The sequence below is a fragment of the Erinaceus europaeus genome, chromosome 23, assembly GCF_950295315.1.
Source record: "Erinaceus europaeus chromosome 23, mEriEur2.1, whole genome shotgun sequence".
Classification (NCBI taxonomy): domain Eukaryota; kingdom Metazoa; phylum Chordata; class Mammalia; order Eulipotyphla; family Erinaceidae; genus Erinaceus; species Erinaceus europaeus.
In genome coordinates, this window is record NC_080184.1 from 12,587,629 (window position 1) to 12,613,455 (window position 25,827).

The 25,827-nt window shown below is 59.8% G+C and overlaps 2 protein-coding genes across 4 annotated transcripts in view; one reads left to right on the forward strand and one right to left on the reverse strand.

Moving 5' to 3' along the window:
- The window catches only part of PRKCSH (protein kinase C substrate 80K-H), a 39,913-nt gene extending 16,614 nt beyond the window's left edge, over window positions 1-23,299 (forward strand). Inside the window, exons 1-17 of one of the 2 annotated variants that reach the window (XM_060181781.1) lie at window positions 11,500-11,518; window positions 11,788-11,891; window positions 14,290-14,406; window positions 16,337-16,432; window positions 16,527-16,584; window positions 17,470-17,587; window positions 18,699-18,828; window positions 19,323-19,407; window positions 19,935-20,013; window positions 20,096-20,182; window positions 20,395-20,538; window positions 20,615-20,711; window positions 21,042-21,111; window positions 21,286-21,375; window positions 22,135-22,209; window positions 22,291-22,390; window positions 23,013-23,299. In XM_060181781.1, coding sequence (XP_060037764.1) covers window positions 11,813-11,891; window positions 14,290-14,406; window positions 16,337-16,432; window positions 16,527-16,584; window positions 17,470-17,587; window positions 18,699-18,828; window positions 19,323-19,407; window positions 19,935-20,013; window positions 20,096-20,182; window positions 20,395-20,538; window positions 20,615-20,711; window positions 21,042-21,111; window positions 21,286-21,375; window positions 22,135-22,209; window positions 22,291-22,390; window positions 23,013-23,153 — 1,566 coding nt within the window. In that variant the 5' untranslated portion in view covers window positions 11,500-11,518; window positions 11,788-11,812 and the 3' untranslated portion in view covers window positions 23,154-23,299. Of the gene's footprint in view, window positions 1-11,499; window positions 11,519-11,787; window positions 11,892-14,289; window positions 14,407-16,336; window positions 16,433-16,526; window positions 16,585-17,469; window positions 17,588-18,698; window positions 18,829-19,322; window positions 19,408-19,934; window positions 20,014-20,095; window positions 20,183-20,394; window positions 20,539-20,614; window positions 20,712-21,041; window positions 21,112-21,285; window positions 21,376-22,134; window positions 22,210-22,290; window positions 22,391-23,012 lie in introns of those variants that run through there. The other variant, XM_060181782.1, reaches the window with a different exon arrangement.
- On the reverse strand, window positions 331-11,229 carry ODAD3 (outer dynein arm docking complex subunit 3). 2 transcript variants are annotated; one of them, XM_016189538.2, is made up of 13 exons: window positions 10,553-11,229; window positions 8,389-8,510; window positions 7,264-7,341; window positions 5,922-6,092; window positions 5,708-5,809; window positions 5,485-5,610; window positions 5,144-5,266; window positions 4,254-4,406; window positions 2,846-3,006; window positions 2,591-2,747; window positions 1,346-1,501; window positions 856-943; window positions 331-735 (listed from the first exon to the last, which is right to left on the reverse strand). In XM_016189538.2, exons 1-13 carry the CDS (start codon window positions 10,794-10,796, stop codon window positions 617-619), a joined length of 1,800 nt encoding a protein of 599 aa, XP_016045024.2. In that variant the 5' UTR covers window positions 10,797-11,229; the 3' UTR covers window positions 331-616. The 2 variants fall into 2 exon arrangements, with proteins under 2 accessions (XP_016045024.2, XP_007526115.2); XM_007526053.3 differs by having other exon boundaries at window positions 4,254-4,409; window positions 10,553-11,225.
- Window positions 23,300-25,827: the final 2,528 nt, after the last annotated feature.

The window sequence follows — 25,827 nt, forward strand, 5'->3', positions numbered from 1 at the left end:
AGGGAGGATCGCCTTTTTATGTGTCCCCAGGTTTAGGAGGTACCCCAGATTTTTGGGGGGTGGCCCCTTTTTGTGTGTCTTCAGATCTGGGGGGGACAGGGTAGGGGAGGAGAGATCTTTATCATCAGACTAGGCGGTCTGGCCTGCTCCAGGTGTGGATGGAAATGAACGGGGGGGTTTCCTCTTATTTCCCCTGGAGGAGTGGCGGGGGAACCCAGTCGTTGTCCCCCTCTTCCCTGCCCCCCTCCCCGCCCCCCAGCCAGCTGACGTCACTCCTCCGGGGACAGCGGGGCCCCGGCCAGGGTCAAAGAGAGGCGAGTCCCCAGGGGGTGCTGTTCCGTGACCTTTAATTACTCCCTGGGCCCAGACGGGGCGCGCACCGCCAGAGAGCAGCGACTTCCTGTGGGAACTTGGGGGCGACCGTCACCCCCACCCCATCCCCCCACTTTTCTCCAGCACCCAGGGGGTTGGCGTGGAGCCTAACCGACCCTCCTCTGCCCTTGGCAGGGGCCCCGAGTTGGGGAGCCCCGAGGGCGGCGTGCCAGGGTGGACGGGGCTCGCCTGTGGGGGTGGGGTCCCCCCTCTTTTCTGGGGGAGTGTCGATGGGGGGGCGCCCTTAGTTCCTGCGGGCGCGGCCACGCTTCTTGTTGCGGGACTCGACCAGTTTCTGGGATCGCAGTTTTAGCATGGTGCGGGTCACGACATCATTGTCCTCGTCCTCGCTCTCCTCCTCGTCTGGGGGGAAAGTGGCTTGATTTAATTTTTTGGGGGGGTGTGTGTGCACACGCACGCGCAAAGCCAGCTACCAGGCTGCCCTTCCCACCTCCCTCCAGCCCTACCCTTGGGCCAACTCACCGAAGAACTTGTCCTTGGTGGCCGAGGCTAAGGGCAGCGGAATCCGGGTGTTGAAAATGGGTAGCTTACTCTCCAGACTGGCGTGGAACTGGGGGTGTCAGGCAAGGGGAAAAAATAATAAAATAAAATATAAGAGAAAGTAAACTAAAATAATTTAAAAAAAAAACAGGGGGGATGCAGGGTAGCCCCCCCTTCCTCCTTCCTTCTCTCCACTTCGGAGGCCCTAATGTGAAACACACCCCCACCCACCCAATTCCCTCATACCCGCATGCTCCCCCCTACTTTCGCTTCCCACCCCCCCCCCCCGCAGGCGTGCCCCAATTTCTAGCCTCTAAAGATTGCAACACTCCCTATTCATCCCCCCTCCAAGTGCATTGCTCTCTGTGGGTCACCCCAGGCTTCTGGAAGCTTTCCCCGGGTCCCCCCACCCCCACCCTGGCCCCCTCCATGTGTGTGCGCCCCCCCCCCATAGGCCCGGCTGGCCAGGCACCTCGCGCTCAGCGATGTAATGCAGCAGGTCGGGCAGGTTGTGAGGCTGCAGTTGCGTCTGCGCGTTCAGCATCACCCGCTCCACTATCTTCAACAGGTTGTGCAGGTAATCCTTGTGCTCAGGGTCCAGGGGCTTCTGGAAGAGGTCGCTGCCCTCCTGGGAGTAGAGGGCAGTGCGGGATGTGTGTGCGGGGAGGCTGGGTCAGTGTGTATGTGTGTGTGTGTGGGAGGGGGGGGAAATTCCCTCAAGGACGTGGGGTGGGGTCTCTGATGTGCTGGATGGGGCTTGAAAAGTGGGGTCCGGGAGTTGGGCGGTAGCGCAGTGGGTTAAGCGCATGTGGCGCAAAGCGCAAAGACCAGACCGGCTTAAGGAGCCCGAGCCCCTGGCTCCCCACCTGCAGGGGAGTCGCTTCCCAGGCGGTGAAGCAGGTCTGCAGGTGTCTGTCTCTTTCCCTTTCTCTATGTTCCCCTCCTCTCTCCATTTCTCTCTGTCCTAACAACGACGATATCAATAACAACAATAATAACTACAACAACAATAAAAAGACAACAAGGGCAACAAAAGGGAAAATAAGTAAAAATTTAAAAAAAAAGAAAAAAAGTGGGGTCCATGAAGGATCTAGAAGAGGAGTAAGGGGTTCCTCCGGGGGTCTGGGTGGAGCCACTGGGATCTGGGAGGAGCCTCGTGGGTTCTGGGCGGGGCTTCCTGCATTCTGGGCGGGGCCTCGTAGAGATTCTGGAGGGAGGGCTTTACATTGTGGGCGTGGTCTCCATGATTCTGGGTGGGGCCTCTGGGCCTGTTCTCCTGGTTTGGGGGCGGGGCCTCATGTACCCTGAGCCAGCTGTCTTGCCTGGGGGGGGCCGGGTATATGTGTCTAGTGTGTGTGTGTGTGTGTGTCTGTGTGTGTGTGTGTGTGTGTGTGTGTTGGGGGGGTGAGTACTCCTACATTCTGGGCAGGGCCTGGTGTGTTTTCGGCTGGGCGGGGCTTCCTCGATTATGGGCGTGGCCACCTAATTCTGGGGCGTGGCTTTCCCAGAGCTAGGAACTCCTGAGCTCTGGGTGGCCCTCACAGGGGCGTGGCCTCGAGTGGTGGGCGGAACCTCCAGGGACGTTGGGGGGGTCTCTCAGGGGCGTGTCTTCCTTGGTGGGCGTGGCTGACCAGGGGGCTTCTGGGTGGTGGGCCCGGCTCCCTGGGCGGGGCTGCTGGGTGGTGGGCGGAGCCTCCGGAGAGTGGGCGGGGCCTACCTCCCTGATGCCGCTGAGTTTCCCCACCAGGTGCTCCAAGCCGTCCCTGGCCACCTGTATGGCCCGCAGAGCCCGCTCCAGCTCCTCCCGGGCTTCCGATCTTCGCTTCTCCTGGGCCACCAGCTTCTGCTCCAGCTCCCCCTTCCGCTTCTGCTCGCTGTGGAGGGCAGGCAGCGGTGGGGCGCCCTGCAGCGCCCATTGTGGGGGGTCCCCCTTCCTCTTCCTCCCCTTCCCTTCTCCTCAAGGTGGCCTCACCTCACCAGCCGGCTCTCGCCCGAGTACTTGTGGTTCTCCAGTTCCCTCTGCAGACGCTGCCTGTCCTGCCGCAGCCTCTTCAGCCGCAGTTCATTCTCCGTCTTCAGCTGCTCCAGCTGCGTGAAGGTCTCGCCCTGGGCCAGGAACCGCCGCACTACAGCCTGTGGGGACCCCCAGGGACCCCCAAGTCCTGGTGAGCAGACTCCAGGCGCCCCCCATTCCCCTGCACGCAGTGGGCTGTGTGTCCCCAGGCTGGGGGTGTGTCCTGGGGTTCCACCTGGCCCCTCTAGAGAAATTTTAAGTTATTAATAGAGAGAGAGAGAGAGAGAGAGAGAGAGAGATCCCAGAAGAGAAAACACTTAAGCAGAACCTGGACGGGAACTGGTGTATTGCACCAAAGTAAAAGACTCTGGGGGGTGGGGGTCCTGGAACATGATGGCAGAGGACCTAGTGGGGGGTGGTACTGTTATGTGGGAATCTGGGAAATGTTAGGCATCTACCAACTATTGCATTTACTCTTGACTGTAAAACACTAATCCCCCCAATAAGATAAAATAAAATAAGTTACAGAAGAGCCAGGCGGTGGCGCACCTGGTTAAGCGCACACATTACAGTGCACAAGGTCCCAGGTTCAATCCCCTGGTCCCCGCCTGTAAGGGGAAAGCTTCGCAAGTGGGTGAAGCAGGGTTGCAGGTGTCTCTCTGTCTTCCTCTCTCTCTCTGTCTCCCCCAACTCCTCTCAAATTCTCTCTATCGCTAGCCAATAATAAGTAAATAATATGGGAGTCGGGCTGTAGTGCAGAGGGTTAAGCGCAAGGTGGCGCTAAGAACAAGGACCGGAGCAAGGATCCTGGTTCGAGCCCTGGCTCCCCACCTGCGGGGGAGTCACCTCACAAGTGGTGAAGCAGGTCTGCAGGTGTCTACCTTTCTCTCCCTCCCTCTGTCTTCCCCTCCTCTCTCCATTTCTCTCTGTCCTATCCAACAACAATGACAACAATAATAACTACAACAATAAAAACAACAAGGGCAACAAAAAGGGAATAAATAAATAAAATATTTTTTAAAAATAAGTAAATAATATATATATATATTTAAAGATTTTATTTATTTGTTTATGAGAAACATAGGAGGAAAGAAAAAGAGCCAGAGAGCCAGACATCACTCTGGTACATGTGCTGTCGGGGTTTGAACTCGGGACCTCATACTTGAGAGTCCGATGCTTTATCCGCTGTGCCAACTCCCGGACGACAAAAATAAAAATATTTTAAAATAAGTTACACACACACACACACACACACACACACACACCACACAGGAGGGGCGTGGGCGTGGCTGGTGCGCAAGGGGCGTGGCTACGAGGGCCCGGGCCGAGTGGGGCTAGGTTGGGGGGATGGGCGCGGCCGGCTCACGTGTGACTCGGCGACTCCGGTGGCATCCTTGATCTTGCCAAAGAGCATCTCCATCTGGTACATGCTCCAGCGGTGTTTCAGCTCCTTCTCCTTGGCCTGCAGGTTCTCCTGCAGGGTGTCGTCCGAGTGCAGCAGGATGTGCTCACGCTGTGTCTGCTGTGTAGGTGCGGGGTGCGGGGGGGAGGGGCCAGGAGGGGGAGGCAGAGAGAAATTAGGGGGCATCGGGGCTCGCTGGTGGCACCCCTGGTTGAGCCCACAGGCTACTGCACACAAGGACCTCAAAATTCGAGCCCCCCCCAACCCCGTCCCCAACTGCGGGGGAAAAGCTTCACGAGGAGGGGTGAAGCAGAGCTGCAGGGGTCTCTCTGTTCCTCTTCCTCTCTGTCGCCCCCCCTTTGCTTTCAATTTCTGGCTGTCTCTATCAAATAATAGATAAAGATTTTTTTTTAAGTTAGGGGAGTCTGGGAGGGAGCTCGGGGGCGAGCCTTTTTTGGGCCTCCCTGAAACTCATTGGGGGGCGTGTTCAGCGAGATGGGCGTGTCTTGGGAGGCTGGGGGGCTCCCTGGAACTCATCTTGAGGGCGTGGCCAGCACCTATAGCACGTTTTGGGAGGCAGAGCCTCCCTGGGATGGCACACCAGGCTGTGGCCTTATCTGGGGGGCGTGACAGATGCTATGGGCGTGGCCAACTCCGTGGCTGTGCCCTGGGGGCGGGGCCTCTGTGGAGGAGGCGTGGCCAGTAATGAGGCCGCCCGGGGGCGTAGTCGTTCTGGGTCAGCGATGTGGGCGTGGCCTCCGGGCGAATTGGGCGTGGATGGTCAATGCAGTGGGCGTGGCCTGGTGTGGGGGCGTGTCCATCGCGCCCCCCCCCCCAGTCCTGGGTTCACCCACCTTGCGCTCCATCCTCTCTGTCTGTAGCTTCCTCTCCTCCGCTCGCTTCTTGCACTCAGTGATGTAACGCTCCCGCCTCTTGCGCTCACGGAAAACCTTCTCCTCCAGGTCCTGCAGCTGGTTCTAGAGGCCGGGGGTGGGGGTGAGGGCCGGGGGAGTGTCAGGAGGCACCGGCTGACACCAGCTGGTGGGGGGCCCTTTGGAGACTGGGGCTTAAGGACCCTTGGGGACCAGGGATGGGGCAGGGGGAATCAATCAAGAGACCTGCCTGGAGCTTCGGGGGGGGGGGGACCCCCGCCACGCCCAGCCCCGGCCAGCCCGGGGACCCCTGGGGCTGGCACCTTGGCGATGTCACGGGCGTTGAGGGCATCCTGGTTGACGGCATGCAGCTCTTCCAGCTCACGTTTGGCCCGCATCACCTCCGCCTCCATGGCATCCAGCCGGTTCCCCAAGTGCAGCCCCTCCTCCTGCGCGTGGGTGCATGCGTCAGCCGGCTTGTGACCGCCGCCCCTGGGTCCTGCCGGCTTGACCTGCCCACCTCCCTTCCCGGGAAGGGACAGCCACCTGCAGGTAGGCCTTCAGCTGCAGGTACACGGAGGTGATGCGCCCCGCCTCCTCCACCTTCATGCGCGCCTTCTCCAGGCGGTTCTCCAGGTTCCGCATGTTCTGCAGAGGTGGTACCACGTTGGGCAGCGAGTTGGAGGTTGGAGTAGGAGGAGGACTGAGATCTCTCACTCAAGACCCAACCCCAGTCCAGCCCCGGGAGCCTGGTCGGCACCTTGGCCACCTCGGTACTGCTGTCCTGGAGCTCGTTGATCTCCAGGCGGCGAAAGTTGTACTGTAGTTGGAGTTCTTCCAGGCGTTTCTGGCGGAGACTGAGTTGATGGCGCAGCGCGTTGAGTTCTTTTACCTTATGATTCAGGCGGTAGTCCAGTGTTTCCAGGGCTTGCTGGGGGTGGCGTGGGAGACAGAGGGGGACAGAGGCCTGGAGCCCTATCCAGCCCATATACTCCGCCCTTCCTCCCTCCCTTGCCCCTCTTTTCTCTCAAAAATATTTCTATTTTAGGGAGTTGGGCGGTAGCGCAGTGGATTAAGCGCAGGTAGTGCAAAGCGCAGGGACCGGCGTAAGTATCCCGGTTCGAGCCCCCGGCTCCCCACCTGCAGGGGAGGCGCTTCCCAGGCGGTGAAGCAGGTCTGCAGGTGTCTGTCTTTCTCTCCCCCTCTCTGTCTTCCCCTCCTCTCTCCATTTCTCTCTGTCCTAGCCAACAACAACAACATCAGTAGCAACAATAACTACAATAAAAAAACAAGGGCAACAAGAGGAAATAAACATAAAAAGGGAAAATTATCTTTATTTCTAAAGATAAAATTTATAAAGATAGCGACTGCCAGAAATCGAGAGGAAGGGGTGATAGAGAGAGAGGGGTGTCTGGGTGGCGGCACACCGGCAGAGCGCACATGTTACAGTGACCAAGGGTCCCGGTTCAAAACCCCCAGTCCCCACCTACAGGAGGAAAACTTTGCGAGTGGTGAAGCAGGGCTGCAGGAGTCTCTCTGTCTCTCTTCCCCTCTATCACTCCCTTCCCTCTCGATTTCTGGCTGTCTCAATCCCATAAATAAAAATAATAGTGGTCTGGGAGATGGCGCAGTGGTAAAGCTTTGGACGCTCAAGCATGCGTTCGATCCCCGGCAGCACATGTGCCAGAGTGATGTCTGGTTCTTTCTCTCTCTCCTCCTATCTTTCTCATAAATAAATAAAAATCTTTTTAAAAATAAAGAAAGAAACTTAAGGGAGGGAGAGAGATAAACAGCTGCAATACTGATTCACCGCTTGCAGTGCTGCAGGTGGGGACCACGGGCTTGAACCTGGGTCCTCGTATCCTGTATTGTGTGTACTTGGCGCCCCTCCCACTCAGGCCCTATTTATTTATTTCCTGAATGAGAGAAGTGAAAGGGAGAGACCTCACACCATTTACCACCATAAACTAGATCTGAGCAGTACTCTGGTAAAAGGAGGAGGAGGACAAGGAGGAGGAGGAGAAGAAGTTAATGTAAGACAGGAAGAGAGAACAGTGTGGACAAAGGACTTCAGGGAAAGGCTTGGGGCAGAGGGGTAAAACCTGGCTCGTCCTGTTCTTCAGGTAAGGAGCCTCTGAAGTCCATTCCTTTATGATCGCCTGGACCACCTTCTCATCTCCCTGCCAACAGAGAAGGCTGGTCTCAGGTCACCCAGGCCGGCAGCCCGCCCCACCCCACCTCTGAGGCGGGCCCCGCCCCCTGGCTTTGATTGGTCAAACGCGAGCGAGACTCCACCCCCAAGATGACATCTCACTCCTGGCCACCCAGAGCCAGGCCCCAGGTCCTAAGCCCCGCCCCCAAGGCAAGGCCCCGCCCCAAGGTAAAGCCTCTCCCGCCCCCCCCCCTTTAGACTGAGACTCCATCCACAGGTATGGCCCCACCCAGGAATAAAGAGCCACCTCCCAGAAGGCCAGGTGATGGTACATGTGGTTAAACGCAAATTTTACAATGCACAAGTTCCCGGGTTCAAGGCCCCAGTCCCCAACCTCCAGGGGAAAAGTTTCGCAAATGGTGCGGCAGGGGCTACAGGTGTCTCTCATTCTCTCTCCCTCTCTCTCTCTTTTTAGTTTTTTATTAACTTTATTTATGTTTTGGATACAGACAGTCAGAAATCAAGAAGGCAGTGCTCGCTTCGGCAGCACATGTACTAAAATTGGACCGATCCAGAGGTCTCACCACTCCCCACACCCTGAGATCTCTCCCATGGGATGCAGTCCCGCCCTCGCCTTCCCGGTGATCCCAGGCCTCGTGCTGAAGCCCCGCCTCAGGAAGGCTGGTCCCATGGGAGAAGTGGCCCCCAAGGTGAGGTTAAGTGCCTGGGATCAAAGCCCCCGCCCCGTGGTGAGGCCACGCCCCTGGTGAAGCCCCGCCCCAAGAGGCCTGTCCCAGCGTGGATCCGCCCCAGGGAAACCCCACCTCTGGGATGACGTCACGCTCCTGGAATCAAGCCCCGCCCTGTAACAGCCCGGCCCCACCTCCATAGTGAGGCCCCGCCCCAGAAACGAAGCCCCGCCCCCAAGGAGGCCTTCCCTCCCTGAAGCTCCTCCCTCGCATGACGTCAGGGCCCTGGAATCCAAGCCTTGCTCCCTGGGAGGCCCCGCCCCTACGAGGCCCCGCCCCGATGAGGCCCCGCCCCCGACGAGGCCCCGCCCCTGATGAGGCCTCACCCGCAGCAGTTCATTGAGCCTGAGCTGCAGCATCCGGGTCTCCTCGCGGAGGTGCTGGATCACGTCCTGGTTTTTCTTCATGTTCCACTGAGAGCTCTCATGGAAGGCTTTGCGGTCACCCTCTGCGGACAGGGGGTGACAGGGCAGAGCATGGGGCGCCGTGGGAGGGTGATAAGAGTCCTGTGCTCCAAGCCAGGTGGCGGCACACCCGGTTCAGCGCTCACATTTCAGTGCGAGCCCTGGGCCCCCACCAGCAGGCGGGGAAGCTTCACAAGCGGTGAAGCAGGGCTGCGGGTGTCTCTCTGTCTCTGAATCTCCTCCTCCCCTCTCAATGTCTCTGTCTCTATCCAATAGTAAATGAATAAATAATATTTGCAAGGGAGAAAGAGTGAGTCGTGGGCTGTATTGCTTGAGATATTTTTCCCCCATGGCAACACTTTTTAGGAGAAATTGAGGGGGTAGGGCGATAGCACAGCGGGTTAAGCGCACGTGGCACAAAGCACAAGGACCAGCTTAAGGATGCCGGTTCAAGCCCCCGGCTCCCCACCTGCAGGGGAGTCGCTTCCCAGGCGGTGAAGCAGGTCTGCAGGTGTCTGTCTGTCTCTCCCTCTCTCTGTCCCTCCTCTCTCAAATTTTCTTTGTCCCATCAAAAAAAGAAAAAGGCCTCTAGTAGCAGTGGATTCATAGTGCAGACAGCAATTCTCAGTGATAACCCTGGAGGCAAGAAAAAAAAAAAGGAAGATGAATAGGACAGGGGAGACAGCAGAATGGTTGTGTGAATGACTCTCCATACCACGTCCAGTCTAGGTTGGAGCCCAGTCCGTGCCACACCAGAGGAACCTTCAGTGATATTATCTCTCTCTACCTCTCTAGCTCTCTCTCTCTCAAAAAAAAAAAATTCTCTATGGGATGTTTTCAGTCACATGATGCCCTTCCCCCCCGACTTTTATTCTATTTGATATAGACTGAGAGAAATAGAGAGGGGGAAAGGAGGGAGGGAGGGAGACAGAGAGAGAGAGAGAGAGACCTGCCCATTGCTCCACCACCAGTGAAGCTTCTCCCCTGCAGTTGGGGACGGATTGCTTGAACCTGAATCCTCATACATTGTAATGTGTGTGATCAACCATGTTCGGTTTATTATTATTATCATCATTATCATAATTATTATTATCAGAGCAATGCTCGGCTCTGGCTTCTGGTGGTGCTGGGGATTGAACTTGGGACTTCAGAGACTCGGGCAGAAAGCCTCTTACATCATTATGATGCTGTCTCCCAAGCCCCTATTTCTTTCTTTTTTTTTTTTAATTTGTTTGTTATCACTGGTTACCACTGGGGCTTGGTGCCTGCACTATGAATCCACTGCTCCTGGTGGCCATCTTTTTTTTTTTTTCCATTGTCATCGTTGTTGGCTAGGACAGAGAGAAATGGAGAGAGGAGGGGAAGACAGAGAGGGAGAGAGAAAGATAGACACCTGCAGACCTTCTTCACCGCTTGTGAAGTAACCCCCCTGCAGGTGGGGAGCCGGGGGCTCGAACCGGGAACCTTATTCCAGTCCTTGCATTTTGCACCATGTGCATTTAACCCACTGCGCTACTGTCCAGACGGCTCCTTTGTTTTCAACGTGCTCATTTTACAGATGGAAAAGCAAGATCTATACTGTTACTTCTTTCCCTCTGAGGGTCAAAGAATTAGGAGTCTACAACTGGAACCCAGAAACATCTGTCTTTTGGCATGATTAAAATTAAAACAAGGAGGCCAGGTGGTGGCGCACTTGGTTGGGCGCCCATATTACCACGCCACAAGGACCGGAGGTCGAGCCCCTGGTCCCCACCTGCAGGGGGAAAGCTTCACAAGTGGTGACTCAGGTGTCTCTCTGCCTCTCTCCAGCTCTGTCTCCCCCTTCCTCTTAATTCCTCACTGCTTCTATCCAATAAATAGAGATGAGTTTTTAAAATTCTAAAATAAAACAACAACCAAGTTGAGATTCCAAGTGGGGAGGAAATCCAGTCCAGTGGGTTCTGAGTCTGGGGGGGGGGGGGCAGGGTATAAGCGTGTTGGGGCTCTGGCAAAGGTCGCCTGGATGAGTGACATGTCTGGCCACCCACCATGCCAGCTCAGAGGGCACCGTGACTGTCCCTTTCTGTCCCCTCTGCTGCCATCTTACCCAGAATCTGGATCTTCTTCTGAACCTCGCTGACCTGCGCCTGCAGCTCAGAGAACACCCCGCTGGTGAACTGCTTCCGCCATCTGCCCATGGAGTGTTTGGGGGGCCAGGCCTGCACCCTCTTCTTACTCCGGTGATGGTGCTTGGCCTGGGCTTGGTTGCCCTTCGCCTTGGCTGAACTGGACACCAGTTCCGAAGCCGACTGCTCCTTGGAGGAGTACCCCCAGCAAAGGGGGGACGTCATGATTGGGTTTGGGGAGGGTGGGACGTGTGTGCGTGTGTGCGTGTGTGGCGAAAAGCCCTGAGAGGGTTCGAGCGGCGACTGCGAAGCGGCCCCGCTCCGCAAGATCCCTGGGTTCAGGCTCTGCTGCCTCTGGGAATGCACTTGCCCGACCTCCTGGCCAGGCGGCTTAGCATCACCCGGTTGCTAGGTAACCGCTTCCCTCCTCCTCCCTCCGCCGCTGCCATGGAAACCACCGCGGGGTACAGCGTGCCCCCATTGGCTGGCGGTGCAGAAGGGGCGGGGCTCACGGAGCGGAAGCGACTGAATGATGTTTGGAGTCACGTGGTCGCCCCCTTTAACCCCGTCCCCAGGCTTCTTTTTTATTATTATTATTTTTTTTAAATTTTATTCCCCACTCCCACTGGGCTTTGGCGCGGGCGTCTCTTCGAGAACTTTCTTTCCGGCCGCCGACGGGACCCGCCACTCCCAAGACGCTGTGCGCGGGCGCCGCCATTAAGCGCGCGCACCTTCCGGCCCCCGCGCCGGCGCCGTCCAAGATGGCGGCCGCACTTCCGGCCACTCTCAAGATGGCGGCCGAGGGCCCGCCGCTCCCAGAGTGCCCCGCGCGCGCACCGGAAGTGGAGCCGCGCGGTGACTTCCGGCCTCTTTGCCGCAGGAGGAGCCGTTGGTTGCCCAGTCGGGAAGGGGGCCGCCGGGGCTCGTGACCTTTGCCCCGAACTCGTGTGGGTGCTGTTCCGGGGGGCGGCTATGGAGGGGGCGGGGGTGGGCACCCCGCTTCCTTATTTCTCACCGGAGGTGGGGGTCCGAGAGCAAGGGTGGCGCCGGCCTAGCTACGCCCCTCCAGTTTCCTGCAGCCCCGTTATTATGGGGTCTCGGCCTCCCGGGGCAGGAAGCAAAGCGGCTGAGTTTGCAGCGCCCGGCGGCGCCGGTGCAGTGAACGCAACCGCGAGGGCCCGCTGACCCGGGTGCCCCCCGCCCCCGCTCCCCGCAGCCCCGACCCGCGCGGCGCCATCGCCATGTGGCTGCGGCTGCTGCTGCTGCTCCCCGCCTGCTGGGCCGTGGAGATCAAGCGGCCCCGGGGCGTGTCGCTGTCCCGTGAGTCCCCATCAAAGGGTGCAGGGCACGCGGGGTGCAGGGCATGCGGGGTGCAGGGAATACGGGGTGCAGGGCATGCGGGGTGCAGGGAATACGGGGTGCAGGGCATGCGGGGTGCAGGGCATACGGGGTGCAGGGCATGCGGGGTGCAGGGCATACGGGGTGCAGGGCATGCGGGGTGCAGGGCACGCGGGGTGCAGGGCACGCGGGGTGCAGGGCATACGGGGTGCAGGGCATGCGGGGTGCAGGGCATGCGGGGTGCAGGGCATGCGGGGTGCAGGGCATGCGGGGTGCAGGGAATGCGGGGTGCAGGGAATACGGGGTGCAGGGCATGCGGGGTGCAGGGAATACGGGGTGCAGGGCATGCGGGGTGCAGGGAATACGGGGTCCAGGGCATGCGGGGTGCAGGGCATGCGGGGTGCAGGGAATGCGGGGTGCAGGGCATGCGGGGTGCAGGGAATACGGGGTGCAGGGAATACGGGGTGCAGGGCATGCGGGGTGCAGGGAATACGGGGTGCAGGGCATGCGGGGTGCAGGGCATACCGGGTGCAGGGCATACGGGGTGCAGGGCATGCGGGGTGCAGGGAATACGGGGTGCAGGGAATGCGGGGTGCAGGGCATGCGGGGTGCAGGGAATACGGGGTGCAGGGCATGCGGGGTGCAGGGCATACCGGGTGCAGGGCATACGGGGTGCAGGGCATGCGGGGTGCAGGGCATGCGGGGTGCAGGGAATACGGGGTGCAGGGCATGCGGGGTGCAGGGAATACGGGGTGCAGGGCATGCGGGGTGCAGGGCATACCGGGTGCAGGGCATACGGGGTGCAGGGCATGCGGGGTGCAGGGCATGCGGGGTGCAGGGATTGCGGGGTGCAGGGAATACGGGGTGCAGGGCATGCGGGGTGCAGGGCATGCGGGGTGCAGGGAATGCGGGGTGCAGGGCATGCGGGGTGCAGGGAATGCGGGGTGCAGGGAATACGGGGTGCAGGGAATACGGGGTGCAGGGAATACGGGGTGCAGGGCATGCGGGGTGCAGGGCATGCGGGGTGCAGGGAATACGGGGTGCAGGGCATGCGGGGTGCAGGGAATACGGGGTGCAGGGCATACGGGGTGCCGGGCATGCGGGGTGCAGGGAATACGGGGTGCAGGGCATGCGGGGTGCAGGGAATACGGGGTGCAGGGCATGCGGGGTGCAGGGATTGCGGGGTGCAGGGAATGCGGGGTGCAGGGCATGCGGGGTGCAGGGAATACGGGGTGCAGGGCATACGGGGTGCTGGGCACATGGGGTGCAGGGAATACGGGTTGCAGGGAATGCGGGGTGCAGGGCATGCGGGGTGCAGGGCATACGGGGTGCTGGGCACGCGGGGTGCAGGGAATACGGGGTGCAGGGCATGCGGGGTGCAGGGCATACGGGGTGCAGGGCATGCGGGGTGCAGGGAATGCGGGGTGCAGGGCATGCGGGGTGCAGGGAATACGGGGTGCAGGGCATGCGGGGTGCAGGGCATGCGGGGTGCAGGGAATGCGGGGTGCAGGGAATGCGGGGTGCAGGGCATGCGGGGTGCAGGGAATACGGGGTGCAGGGCATGCGGGGTGCAGGGCATGCGGGGTGCAGGGAATACGGGGTGCAGGGAATGCGGGGTGCAGGGCATGCGGGGTGCAGGGAATGCGGGGTGCAGGGAATGCGGGGTGCAGGGCATGCGGGGTGCAGGGAATACGGGGTGCAGGGCATGCGGGGTGCAGGGCATACCGGGTGCAGGGCATACGGGGTGCAGGGCATGCGGGGTGCAGGGCATGCGGGGTGCAGGGCATGCGGGGTGCAGGGAATACGGGGTGCAGGGAATGCGGGGTGCAGGGAATGCGGGGTGCAGGGCATGCGGGGTGCAGGGCATGCGGGGTGCAGGGAATACGGGTTGCAGGGAATGCGGGGTGCAGGGCATGCGGGGTGCAGGGCATACGGGGTGCTGGGCACGCGGGGTGCAGGGAATACGGGGTGCAGGGCATGCGGGGTGCAGGGCATACGGGGTGCAGGGAATGCGGGTGCAGGGCACGCGGGGTGCAGGGAACACGGGGTGCAGGGAACACGGGGTGCAGGGCACACAGTTTTCAGGGAATACGGGGTGCAGGGCACATGGTTTGCAGGGCACACGGGTTGCAGGGCACACGGGGTGCAGGGCACACGGGGTGCTGGGCACATGGGGTGCAGGGAATACGGGGTGCAGGGCATACGGGGTGCAGGGCACATGGGGTGCAGGGCCTATGGGGGTGCAGGGCCTATGGGGGTGCAGGGCCTATGGGGGTGCAGGGCACGTGGGGTGCAGGGCACATGGGGTGCAGGGTGGGAAGGCAGGCATCTGCAGCCCCACCCGCCCCCACATCCTGGGTGTGTCCCCCTTCCCCCCCAGATCATCATTTTTACGAGGAGTCCAAACCTTTCACCTGTCTGGACGGCTCGGCCACCATCCCCTTCGACCAGGTGAACGATGACTACTGTGACTGCGGGGACGGCTCTGACGAGCCAGGTGAGCGCCCTCACTCACCCACGCCTGTCTTCAGCCGCTCACTCACTCACTCACTCACTCATTCACTCACTCACTCACTCACTCATTCACTCACTCACTCACCCACTCACTCACTCACTCACACTCATTCACTCACTCACTCACTCATTCACTCACTCACTCACACTCACTCACTCACACTCACTCACACTCACTCACTCACTCACTCATTCACTCACTCACTCACACTCACTCACTCACACTCACTCACTCACTCATTCACTCACTCATTCACTCACTCATTCACTCACTCATTCACTCACTCATTCACTCACTCACTCACTCATTCACTCACTCACTCACTGACTCACTCATTCACTCACTCATTCACTCACTCACTCACTCACTCATTCACTCACTCACTCACTCATTCACTCATTCACTCACTTACTCACTCATTCATTCACTCACTCACTCACTCATTCACTCACTCACTCATTCACTCACTCACTCATTCACTCACTCATTCACTCATTCACTCACTCATTCACTCACTCACTCACTTATTTATTCTTTCGCTGACTGCACTCATGCATTCACTCACTTATGCATTCGGTCACTCATTTATTCACTCGTTCATCGGTTCATCCATGTGTTCACTCCTGTATTTATCCGTTCATTCATTCACTCATTTATCTTATTCACACGTCCACTCATCCATGCATTCATTCACTGACTCACTCATTTATTCATTCATTCATTCACTCACTCACTTATTCATTTGTTTATTCACACGTCCACTCATTTATTCATTCGTTCACTCAGTGATTCACTCATTCATCTGTTCACACATTCATGCACTCATTCATTTATTCATTCACTCACTCATTTATTCACACATTCACTCATCCGTTCATTCGCTGAGTCATTTATTCACTCGCTTATTCATGCACTCACTCATTTATTTATACATTCACTCATTCATTTATTCGCTCACTCATTTATTCACACATTCACTCACTCATTTATCCACCCATTCATTTATTCACACACTTCATTCACTCATTCATTCAGCATTCGCTCAATTCCAGACCAAGTCAGAGAGCCTCACTGCCGCCTTCCTGTGATTCCCTGTTGAGTGGACTGGGCAGGGGGGAGCCAGGACATGGGGGGTGGGGGGGTCTCTGCAGAATTTATTTATTTTTAAAGAAGGAGGTTTGGAGCCTGGGAGGTAGAGGTGGGGCAGACACTTTGGAATTATTCACAAAGACCCGGGTTCAAGCCGCCCCCCCTGGCTTCCTGGGCAGAGGGGAAGCTTCCTGACTGGAGCAGGGCTGCAGGGCTCTGTCCTTGTCACCCTCCCTCTCTCTGTGTGTGTGTGTGTGTGTGTGTGTATATTCCCTTGTGTTGCCCTTGTTGTAGTTGTTATAGCTGTTGTTGCTGCTGCATAGGACAGAGAGACATGGAGAGAGGAGGGGAAGACAGAGAGGGGGAGAGAAAGACAGACACCTGCAGACCTGCTTCACCGCCTGGGAAGCGACTCCCCTGCAGGTGGGGAGCCGGGGGCTCGAACCGGGATCCTTACGCCGGTCCTTGTGCTTTGCGCCACCTGCGCTCAACCCGCTGCGCCACCGTCCGACTCCCACTGTCTCTCTCTTTTAAGTTGACTATTTTTTATTTGAGAGAGCTCTGCTGAGCTCCAGCTGCTGCTGGTGGTGCTGGGTATCGAAGCCGGGACCTCAGAGCCTCAGGCGGGAGAGTGTGTCTGTGGAACCAGCCTGCTGTCTCCCTGGCCCCTGTTGTTGTTGTTGTTTATAAAAATAGTTTGAAAGAGAGAGAGGAGAGGCCAGAGAACCTTTGATCGACACTGGGAGCCTCGAGCCTGTGCCCAGCGGGGTCTTGGGGCCCCGGACGCCCCCCCAGCCCAGCCCTGCGACCCTTCTCCCCACAGGCACCCCCGCCTGTCCTAACGGCAGCTTCCACTGCGCCAACGCCGGCTACCGACCGCTGTTCATCTCCACCCGCTGGGTCAACGACGGCGTGTGCGGTGAGGGGGCAGGGGCGGGGGAGAGGGGCTGCAGGGGGGAAGGAGGGAGGGAGGCCCCCGCCGCTGAACCTGACCCACCCCTCCCTCCCCCAAGACTGCTGTGACGGGACCGACGAGTACAACAGCGGCGTGGTGTGTGAGAACACCTGCAAGTATGCGCCCCCTCACCCCTCACCCCTCACCCTCTCACCCTCACCCCTCACCCCCTCACCCCTCACCTCTCACCCCTCACCCCTCACCTCTCACCCCTCACCCCCTCACCTCTCACCTCTCACCCTCACCCCATCTTTTCTGCACTGCTGGGCCCAGTGCCCCCTCCTGGCTGGGGTGTCCTGAATGCCCCCCACCCCTTTGCAGAAGAGCCAGGCGGTGGCGCACCTGGTTGAGCGCTCACATTACAGTGCGTAAGGACCCGGGTTCGAGCCCCCGGTCCCCCTGCAGGGGGAAAGCTTTGAAGTGGTGAAGCAGGGCTGCCGGTGTCTCTCTGTCTCTCTCCCTCTCTGTCTCTCTACTCCTCTTGATTTCTGCCTGTCTCTATCCAATAACTAAATAAGAGAGAGAGAGAGAGAGAGAGAGAGAGAGGGAGAGAGAAAGGAAGGGAAGAAGGACCTCGGTCGCTGGAGAAGTCAGGAATGGAGGTGGGTGATGGCAGGACCCAAGCTCGGCCCCGGTCCGTCTCACAGGAAACCCTGTGGCCTAGTGGTAGGACCGGGGTGATGCCTCCGGGGACTCACACACGTGTGTGTCCGTGTTGTTGGTTTTGGTTGGGGTGGGGATTGAACCTGGGGCCTGAGAGCCTCAGGCAGGGAGAGCCTTTTGCAGGGTCACTGTGCTGGCTCTGTGGCTCTTTTTCCTATAATTTCCATTGTTGTTATTATTATTATTATCATTATTATTACTTTAGTCTAGAAAGAGCATCCCCAAACCAATGGGGCTTCCTCTGGTGACATGGGATTTTGCATGCAGTGCCAGGGCCCAATAAATAAATCACCCGAGTAGCACCCCCCGTCACCCCCACTCTCCCTTCCCCTCCCCAGAGAGAAGGGTCAGAAGGAGCGAGAGACGCTGCAGCAGATGGCCGAGGTTACCCGCGAGGGCTTCCGCTTGAAGAAGATGCTCATTGAGAACTGGCAGAAGGCCCGGGAGGAGAAGCAGGTGGGGGACCCCCAGGGGTGTGTGTGGGGGGCACCCCAAGAGCCTGGGTCCGAGAGAGAGAGAGAGACACACGCTGGACCCTATTTTAATCTCCTTGTATGATTTTACTTAATAAATTGTTTCATTCCTTGGGCTAACAAAATAGCTGTTACTCCCCCCCTTTATTATTATTGTTTTAACTGGCGCCAGGGTTATTGCTGGGGCTTGTGCCAGCACTACAAAGCCACGGCTCCTAACGGCCAGTTTTTCCCTTTTTTAAAAAAAAAACAATTATTTATTATTGGATAGAGACAGAGAGAAATGGAGAGAGGAGGGGAAGACAGACACCTGCAGACCTGCTTCACCGCCTGGGAAGCGACTCCCCTGCCGGTGGGGAGCCGGGGGCTCGAACTGGGATCCTTACGCCAGTCCTTGAGCTTGTCGCCACGTGCGCTTAACCCGCTGAGCCACCGCCCGACTCCCGATTTAGCTTTTTCTTAATGAGAGAGAGAGAAACAGAGCCTCCCTCTGGCACAAGCAATACCAGGGGTTGAACCCCAGCCCTCAGGCCTAAGAGTCCGACCTCAGGTCTCCCCTTTAGAATATAAAAAGCTCAGGAGAGAGGAGCGACCCTGCGCGGTGCCCCCTTGAGGCTGTCGGGGGCTGGAACCAGGGTCCAGCATGTGACACACACCCCCCACCCCCGGGTGCCATCTCCTGGTCTCACTTGCCAGCCGTCCTGGGCTCCCCTGTGCCGTCGGTCCTCAAGTCTGTACCATGGACAGACAGACGTCCCCGGTGCCTTGGGCCGACCGCTGGCGAGGTGGTGGGGGTCACCTCTGCACCCCAGTTCCTCCCTCCTGCACTCACTGCCACAGCAAACTGGGGGGGCTGGAATGGGGCTCCCCCCGCCCAGGACCCTGTAGGTCACACCCACCCACCCCGCCAGCTCTGTCTGTGTCTCTGTCTGTGTCTGTGTCTCTGTCTCTGCCCTGAGGCGGAAGCTTCCAGAGCCTCCTCTCCCCTTCCCGGCATGCAGGGCGGCCAGTGAGACCCTCTGCAGTTGGGTTGGGGTCGTCCTACGCCTTCCAGGTCGTGAACCCCGGTATCCCACCCCCTCCCACCCCCCCAGAAAAAACTCTTGGAGCTTCAGGACGGGAGGAAGTCGCTGGAGGAGCAGATGGAGGCACTGCGGGCCGCCAAGGACGAGGCGGAGAGGCCAGAGAAGGAGGCCAAGGAGAGACACCGCAGGCTCTGGGAAGGTGGGGCCGGGTGAGGGGTTTCCGAGAGAAAGAGAGAGAGAGAGAGAGAAGCAGAGCCTCCCTCTGGCACAGGCGATGCCAGGATTCGAACCTGGGACCTCGCGCTTGCGAGTCTAATGCGTGAGCCCCGCCCCCTGGAGTCCCTGGGGCCGAGACAGAGAGAGGGTGGCAGAGACACCCTAACATGGGGGCCAGTGGGCTCAAACCCGGGTCGCTCCCACTGTCCAGGGGAGCAAGGCCAAGAGGCTTTCTTGTTTCAAGCCAGAGTCAAACCCATTGACTTGCTGATTCTGAGAGAGAGGGAGAGATGGGGAGAGAGAGAGAGAGGGGGAGGGCGCGGGCTCCAGCTCAGCTCTGGCGGAAGACAGTGCAGGGGGAATCGAACCCGGGGCCTCAGGCCTGCACTCTCGGGCCGGGTCCCAGGCAGTGCAGGGCAGGGGAAGAGTGTTGAGGGGCCCTGGGGTGACGGCTCACGCCCCCCCCCCCCCCCACAGAGCAGCAGGCAGCAGCCAAGGCCCTGCGGGAGCGGGAGCTGGCAGACTTGGCCTTCCAGGAGCTGGACGATGACGGCGATGGGCTGTGAGTGTCCCTGTGGGGCCCCCCAAAACCTGTGGGGTCCCCCAGCCCCTCTCCTTGCCCCTCCCCCCGGCTGTGCCCCAGCCCCGGCCCAGTGAGCCCCGACTTCCCTGTGTGTGTGTGTGTGTGAGAGAGAGAGAGAGAGAGAGGGAAATGGGGCCAGGAGAGCCCAGGGGTGGGGCAGTTGGGGGAGAGTGAGGGGAGCCCCCATCCACACCCCCAGTCCAGCGTGAACCCTGCCTGGCCCTGCCTGGAACTGGCGGACTGACAGACTGACGGCGGGGAACCCCCAGCCAAGCCCTGTCCCCATGGCGGGGGCACAGAATTGGGGTTCTGGGCATGGGGGGAAGGGTTGGCAGCACGGCAGTGGCCCTCGGGGTGCCGGTGGGATGGGGTGAGAGCCCCCACCCGCCTTCCCGCCTCCCGTGAGTCCCTTGGCTCTTGCCACCCGCTGGCGGGGATTCCGGCTCTCAGTATCTGGGGGCTGTGGGGAGGGCACCCCACCTCACCTGCCCCCTGCCCCCCCCCAGGGTCTCCGTGGCCGAGCTGCAGACACACCCTGAGCTGGACACAGACGCGGACGGGGTGCTCTCGGCCGGGGAAGCCCAGGTACTGGGCGCCCCCCAACGTGACTGGGGACTTCTGGGGGGTCTCCCGGGGGACCACGAGTAACCCCCCACTCTCCCCGCAGACGCTCCTGGGCGGGGATCCGAGCACCGACGCGGCCGGCTTCTTCCAGCACGTGTGGGCCAGGCTGCAGGACAAGTACCGTTCCGAGGTGACCCCCGGGGGCCCCCGGACAGGCTGGGCACCCCTGGACAGGGTGGGCACCCCCGGACAGGCTGGGCACCCCAGACAGGGTGGGCACCTCCAGACAGGGTGGGCACCCCCGGGGCCCCCTCCCTGCCGCCCTGGATGCACCCCATCTGACAGAGCCCGGGCCCAGGGACCTCGAGCCTAAGCCCCCACCCCCTGCCCCGCACCCCCCAGGCCCTGCCCCCTGAGGTGCCGGCGCCCCCCGAGGCTGAACCCCAGGAGGAGCACGCCCCGCGCCCCGAGGAAGGTGGGGAGGAGGAGGAGGAGGAGGAGGAAGAGGAGCAGGAGGAGCAGGAAGACGACCAGGCTGACTCCCAGGTGCCAGGGCTCCCCGACCGCTGGGGGGGACACGGAGGGGAGGGGGCCCCACACTGACTCGCCCCCCCGCCCCCAGGAGACTCCACCCCCGCTGGCGCCCCCGCAGCCCGCCAGCCCCCCAGAGGAGGATAAGATGCCCCCCTACGACAAGCAGACCCAGGCCTTCATCGACGGTGAGCCCCCGGGGGGGTCAAAAATTATACAAAAAAAATAAAGCAGCCCCCCCCCCCCAGCAGCTCTGAGGAGCCTCTTTCCTTCTCCCCGGGGCCTCACTTGTTTGTGAGTCGGCCTGGCCCCCGGGGACCCCAGCCCTGCCCCTCCCTCAGGGACCCCCAGCGCCTGGGCAGGAAAGTGGGGTTTCCCGTCAGAGCAGTTGGGGGCAAAGGGTCTTGCAGTGGGTGTATCCGGGGGGCCCCGCCTGCCTCCTCCCTCCTAGATGGGGGGGATCTGGGGGGCCCCCCCTTACCTGCCCCTCGGCCCTGTCCGCCCCCCTTCCTCCCCAGCTGCCCAAGAGGCTCGCAGCAAGTTTGAAGAGTCGGAACGATCGTTGAAGGACATGGAGGAGTCCATCAGGTGGGGGGGGTGCTTCTTGTGTGGGGGGGGCCCCCAGCTGGCCCCTGGAGGCCCCACTAACGGGGAGTCGCCAGGCAGCCAGAGGGCGGGAAGCTGAGCGCGACGCGGGGCTGGAGTGGCCCTGGGGGACGAGGAGCCCAGAACCTCAGCCCCTCCCCCCCCTGTCTCTCCCAGGAACCTGGAGCAAGAGATCTCTTTCGACTTCGGCCCCCAGGGCGAGTTCGCCTACCTGTACAGCGAGTGCTATGAGCTCACCACCAATGAGTGCGTCCCGCGCGTCTCTGTCTCTGCCTCTGCCTCTGCCTCTCTGAGACCAGGCAGCCCAGTGGTTAGAGCCCGAGGTCTCGGGTTCCATTCCCTACATCTGAGTGTGCCAGGGGGAAGGAAGCTTGGAGTCTGGAGGCTTTGTTCCTTTATCGGATACAGAGCAACCAAAGGGAACGGGGCCGGGCAGTGGCGCACCTGGTGAAAACCCACATGGCACAAAGCCCAAGGATCCCATCCCGGTTCGAGCCCCGGCTCCCCACCTGCAGGGGAGTCGCTTCCCAGGCGGTGAAGCAGGTCTGCAGGTGTCTGTCTTTCTCTCCCCCTCTCTGTCTTCCCCTCCTCTCTCCACGTCTCTCTTTTCTATCTAACAACAACGACATCAATAACAACAGTAGTAACTATAGTAACAGTGAAAAACAATAACAATAATTGTAATAACAGTGAAAAACAAGGGCAACAAAAAGGGGAGAAAAAAAAAAACAGCCTCCAGGAGCGGGACTCTAGTGCCGGCACTCAGCCCCAGAGGTGACCCTGGAGGCAGGGGAGAGAGAGAGACAGACAGACAGACACCTGTGGCCCTGTTTTACCTCTCGTGAAGCTTCCCCCCTGCAGGTGGGGACCAGGGGCTCGAACCCAGGCCCTTGCGCAGCTGTCACCACCTGGGGCACCTCTCGAGCCTTAAAACGTGGAGGCTGGGGTTGGGGGGCTGGGCGGCTGGGGGCCCCTCCGGGAGGCTCAGGTCTGGGGTGCCCTCAGGTACGTGTACCGCCTCTGCCCGTTCAAGATGGTCTCACAGAAGCCCAAGCACGGCGGCTCGGCCACCAGCCTCGGGTGAGTGAGGGGCCGGGCGGGTGGGGGGGGGGCTCGGGGCTCAGGGGCACCGGCACCCACCCCAGTTTCTTGGAATCGCAGCACCTGGGGCTCGTGGGCGGGGCCGGAGAGTGACAAGTTCAGCGCCATGAAGTACGAGCAGGGCACGGGCTGCTGGCAGGGCCCCAACCGCTCCACCACGGTGAGTGCTGCGTGGGCGCGGGGTGCTGGGCGCGGGGTGCGGGGCGCTGGGTGCGGGGTGCTGGGCGCCGGGCGCCGGGTGTGGGGTGCTGGGCGCGGGGTGCAGGGCGCTGGGTGCGGGGTGCTGGGCGCGGGGTGTGGGGTGCTGGGCGCGGGGTGTGGGGTGCTGGGCGCGGGGTGTGGGGTGCTGGGCGCCGGGCGCCGGGTGTGGGGTGCTGGGCGCCGGGTGCGTGGGCGCGGGGTGTGGGGTGCTGGGCGCCGGGCGCCGGGTGTGGGGTGCTGGGCGCGGGGTGCTGGGCGCGGGGCGCTGGGTGCGGGGTGCTGGGCGCCGGGTGTGGGGTGCTGGGCGCGGGGTGCTGGGCGCGGGGCGCTGGGTGCGGGGTGCTGGGCGCCGGGTGTGGGGTGCTGGGCGCGGGGCGCCGGGTGTGGGGTGCTGGGCGCCGGGTGTGGGGTGCTGGGCGCGGGGTGTGGGGTGCTGGGCGCGGGGTGCTGGGCGCGGGGCGCCGGGTGTGGGGTGCTGGGCGCCGGGTGTGGGGTGCTGGGCGCGGGGTGTGGGGTGCTGGGCGGTGCTGGGCGCGGGAAGCCGGGTGCGGGGTGCAGCCCCTCGAGCTCCGCCCCCGCAGGTGCGCCTTCTGTGCGGCAAGGAGACGCAGGTGCGCAGCACGACCGAGCCCAGCCGCTGCGAGTACCTCATGGAGCTCAGCACGCCCGCCGCCTGCCCCGAGCCCCCCGCCCGGCCGCCCGGGGACCACGACGAGCTCTGATTGGCCGCCGCCGCCGGTGGGCGGGGCCTCCAGACGGGGGGGGGGGGAGCCCGGGGGGCTCAAGGAGCGTTTTCGGGGTCCCCATCCGTCCCCGTGGGGAGGTGACTTGACCTCTGACCTCGCGGTAATAAATGTCCCCACCACCACACTGTGCTGTCTGTCCGTCTGTCTCCATCTGGGGGGCCAGGGAACGGGTCTGAGGCTCTCAGGGGGCCTGGAAGTTGCAGGGGTCTCCTGGGCTGCGGGGTCCCCAGAGACCCGCCCCCCGGGCGCCCCCCCGCCCCCCCCCAAGGAGGCCAGTAAGATTCTGAACTTTTTTATTTTCTGGCATGAAAAGTACAAATAATTAAACAATTCCATGTAAAAGTCTGTTCCCGCGGCCAGGCCTGTAATCTCCGTAATAAATAGTTTAGACCGAACGCAAAGGTTTCTTGTCAGAGGGGCTGGGGGGTCCTTTTTCTTTTTGGAGGGGGGGTCCGTTGGTCAGTCTTCGCAGCTTCTGTTAAAGAGTTCCATCACCACACCCGACGGGATCTGAGACCTTCCGTGTAAATAACAAGGGAGAAGGGGCCGGACCCCCCTCCCCATAGACCCTGCACACCCCCCAACTCCCCTGGGACCCTGAAGACACCCTCCCGTTTCCCTTTCCGGGGGCCCCCTGCCCTGGGAATGGGGGGTGGGCTGGCCTGGGAGGTGGGGGTCTGTGGGGAGGGGGGACCTGGCTGGGTGTTTTAGAAAAAAAATAAAGATCCCCTCCCAGGCGTGGGACGGTGGCAGGGGCCTAGGCCTCAGTGTGTGGGGAGGCGGCCCCCCCCTCTCCAGAGCCTGGCCCCCCCACCCCAGGGTGGGGACGAACCCGGCTTTTATTGCTCAAATAGCTCCGCACTGGCCCACAGGTGCAGAGGGAACCCCGGGAGACAGTGGGGGTGGGTGTGGGGGGGTGTTACTTAAAAAAAAAAACCAAAATACACACAAGAAGAAATAGATCCGGCCATAGAACAAGGTAGGTGCTTTACCAGCTAAATAGGACTGAAAAAATTCTCAAGACAAGCAAAAAGAAAAAAAAAATTTTTTTTAACCTTAAATGCCATAGAGCAAGGGAGGGCCTTCCCCTGAGCCCCAAAACTCCCAACTAACTCCAGGATGGGGGGGGGGATAGATATACCCTTCTTGCTTGGCTACCATTACTGTGATTAATAATTATTACTTTAATAAGTTCACTTCCCCTCTGTATAAATAAACCAGGTATAATCACATCTCAGCGAAGAAAGGAAAATAAAGGGGGGGGGTAAGGGTAGGCAACCAATAGACACGAACGTCCTTAAACAGAGCGACAAGGAGAATAAATAGTTAACAGAGCAATAAGTTAAAAACTACAGGAAACTAGAAAGTTGGCAAAAAAAGTACGAGAAAGTTAACTGGTGCCACTCTCTCTGTCGGTTTTTTGCTTTCCTTTTTTTTTTTTTAAATTTTTTACTGTTCCCTTTCACTTTCCTTCAACCTCTTCTGTGTGCATTGTTGTTGTTTCTTCCCTTTTTTTTTTCCTTTCTCACTTTTTTTTTTCATTTCTTCTTTTTTTTTTTTTTTTTTTTGGTTTTCTGTTTTGTTTTCCCGTGTGTGTCTGTGTTCCTTCGCAGCAGAATCTCAGTGAAGACAGGAGGCTCAGAACACCAGGGGGCCAGAAATGGCCCCTCCACACACACACACACACACACACCAAACACAGGGACGTTGCTGGGTGTGGTGGGGAGGGAGCGACTCAAGCTTAAATGGGGGGGGGTGGGTTTGTGATTCTCAGTTCTGACTGGCTGGTAGGTGAGGGAGACTAATGAGGGTTTTTTTTTTTTTGGGGGGGAGATGGAGGCTCTGACCTGGGGCTTGAATATTTTCAGAGTGAAAACTTTGGGAAAGGGGTGTTTAAAATCCTTACAATCCCCCAGGTGGGTTATGTGGGGGGGGGGCTAAAGTGGGTTTGGGAGGTGCCCCCCACACCCACACCCACTGCCCTAGCTCTGCTTAAAAGACAGATAAACCCAATAAACTCAAAGGAGACAGGACAGGAAAGGAATTGGACTAGGTATTGTCTTTTTTTGGATACAATGGCGGTGTGGGCCCATGCCTCCACGGGGCAGGCTTCCAGAGCTGCAGGGAGCCCTGAAAATCAAGGGGTTCCTCCCCCGGCAAGGAAAGAGAGCCTAGACCCTGGAGGGGCTCTATAGACAGACCAGTGGGGTCACCCCAGGCCAAGGTCACGGACTTCAACCCCCCCCCCCCAGTCAACTCTCCTGGTTCTAGACCCCCAACCCCACTTAAAAATTCTCTCTCTACTATAATCCGGGCCAGCTAGACTTTGGGGGGGCGGGAGGGGCAACACATACCCCTGTGTGATTTGGCCTTTCTTTCTCTGCCCCCCCATCCTGAGTCCTCCCCCAACCCCCTTAGCCCTGCATCCCATTTTTTTCAGCCCTCACACCCCCCCCTCAGTAAACAAGTCTGCTAAAATATTTTCTGGGTTATTGTCTCCCCCCCCCTTTTTTTTTTTTGTCTTTTGTGTGTGAGTGTATTTTATTTATTTTTTTTCAAGTTCAAGAATCCCCAGTAGAAATTTTCCGTGAGGTCTTTTTTCCCCCTCCCCTTTTTACAAAAATAGAGAATTTCTCCCCACCCACCCCCT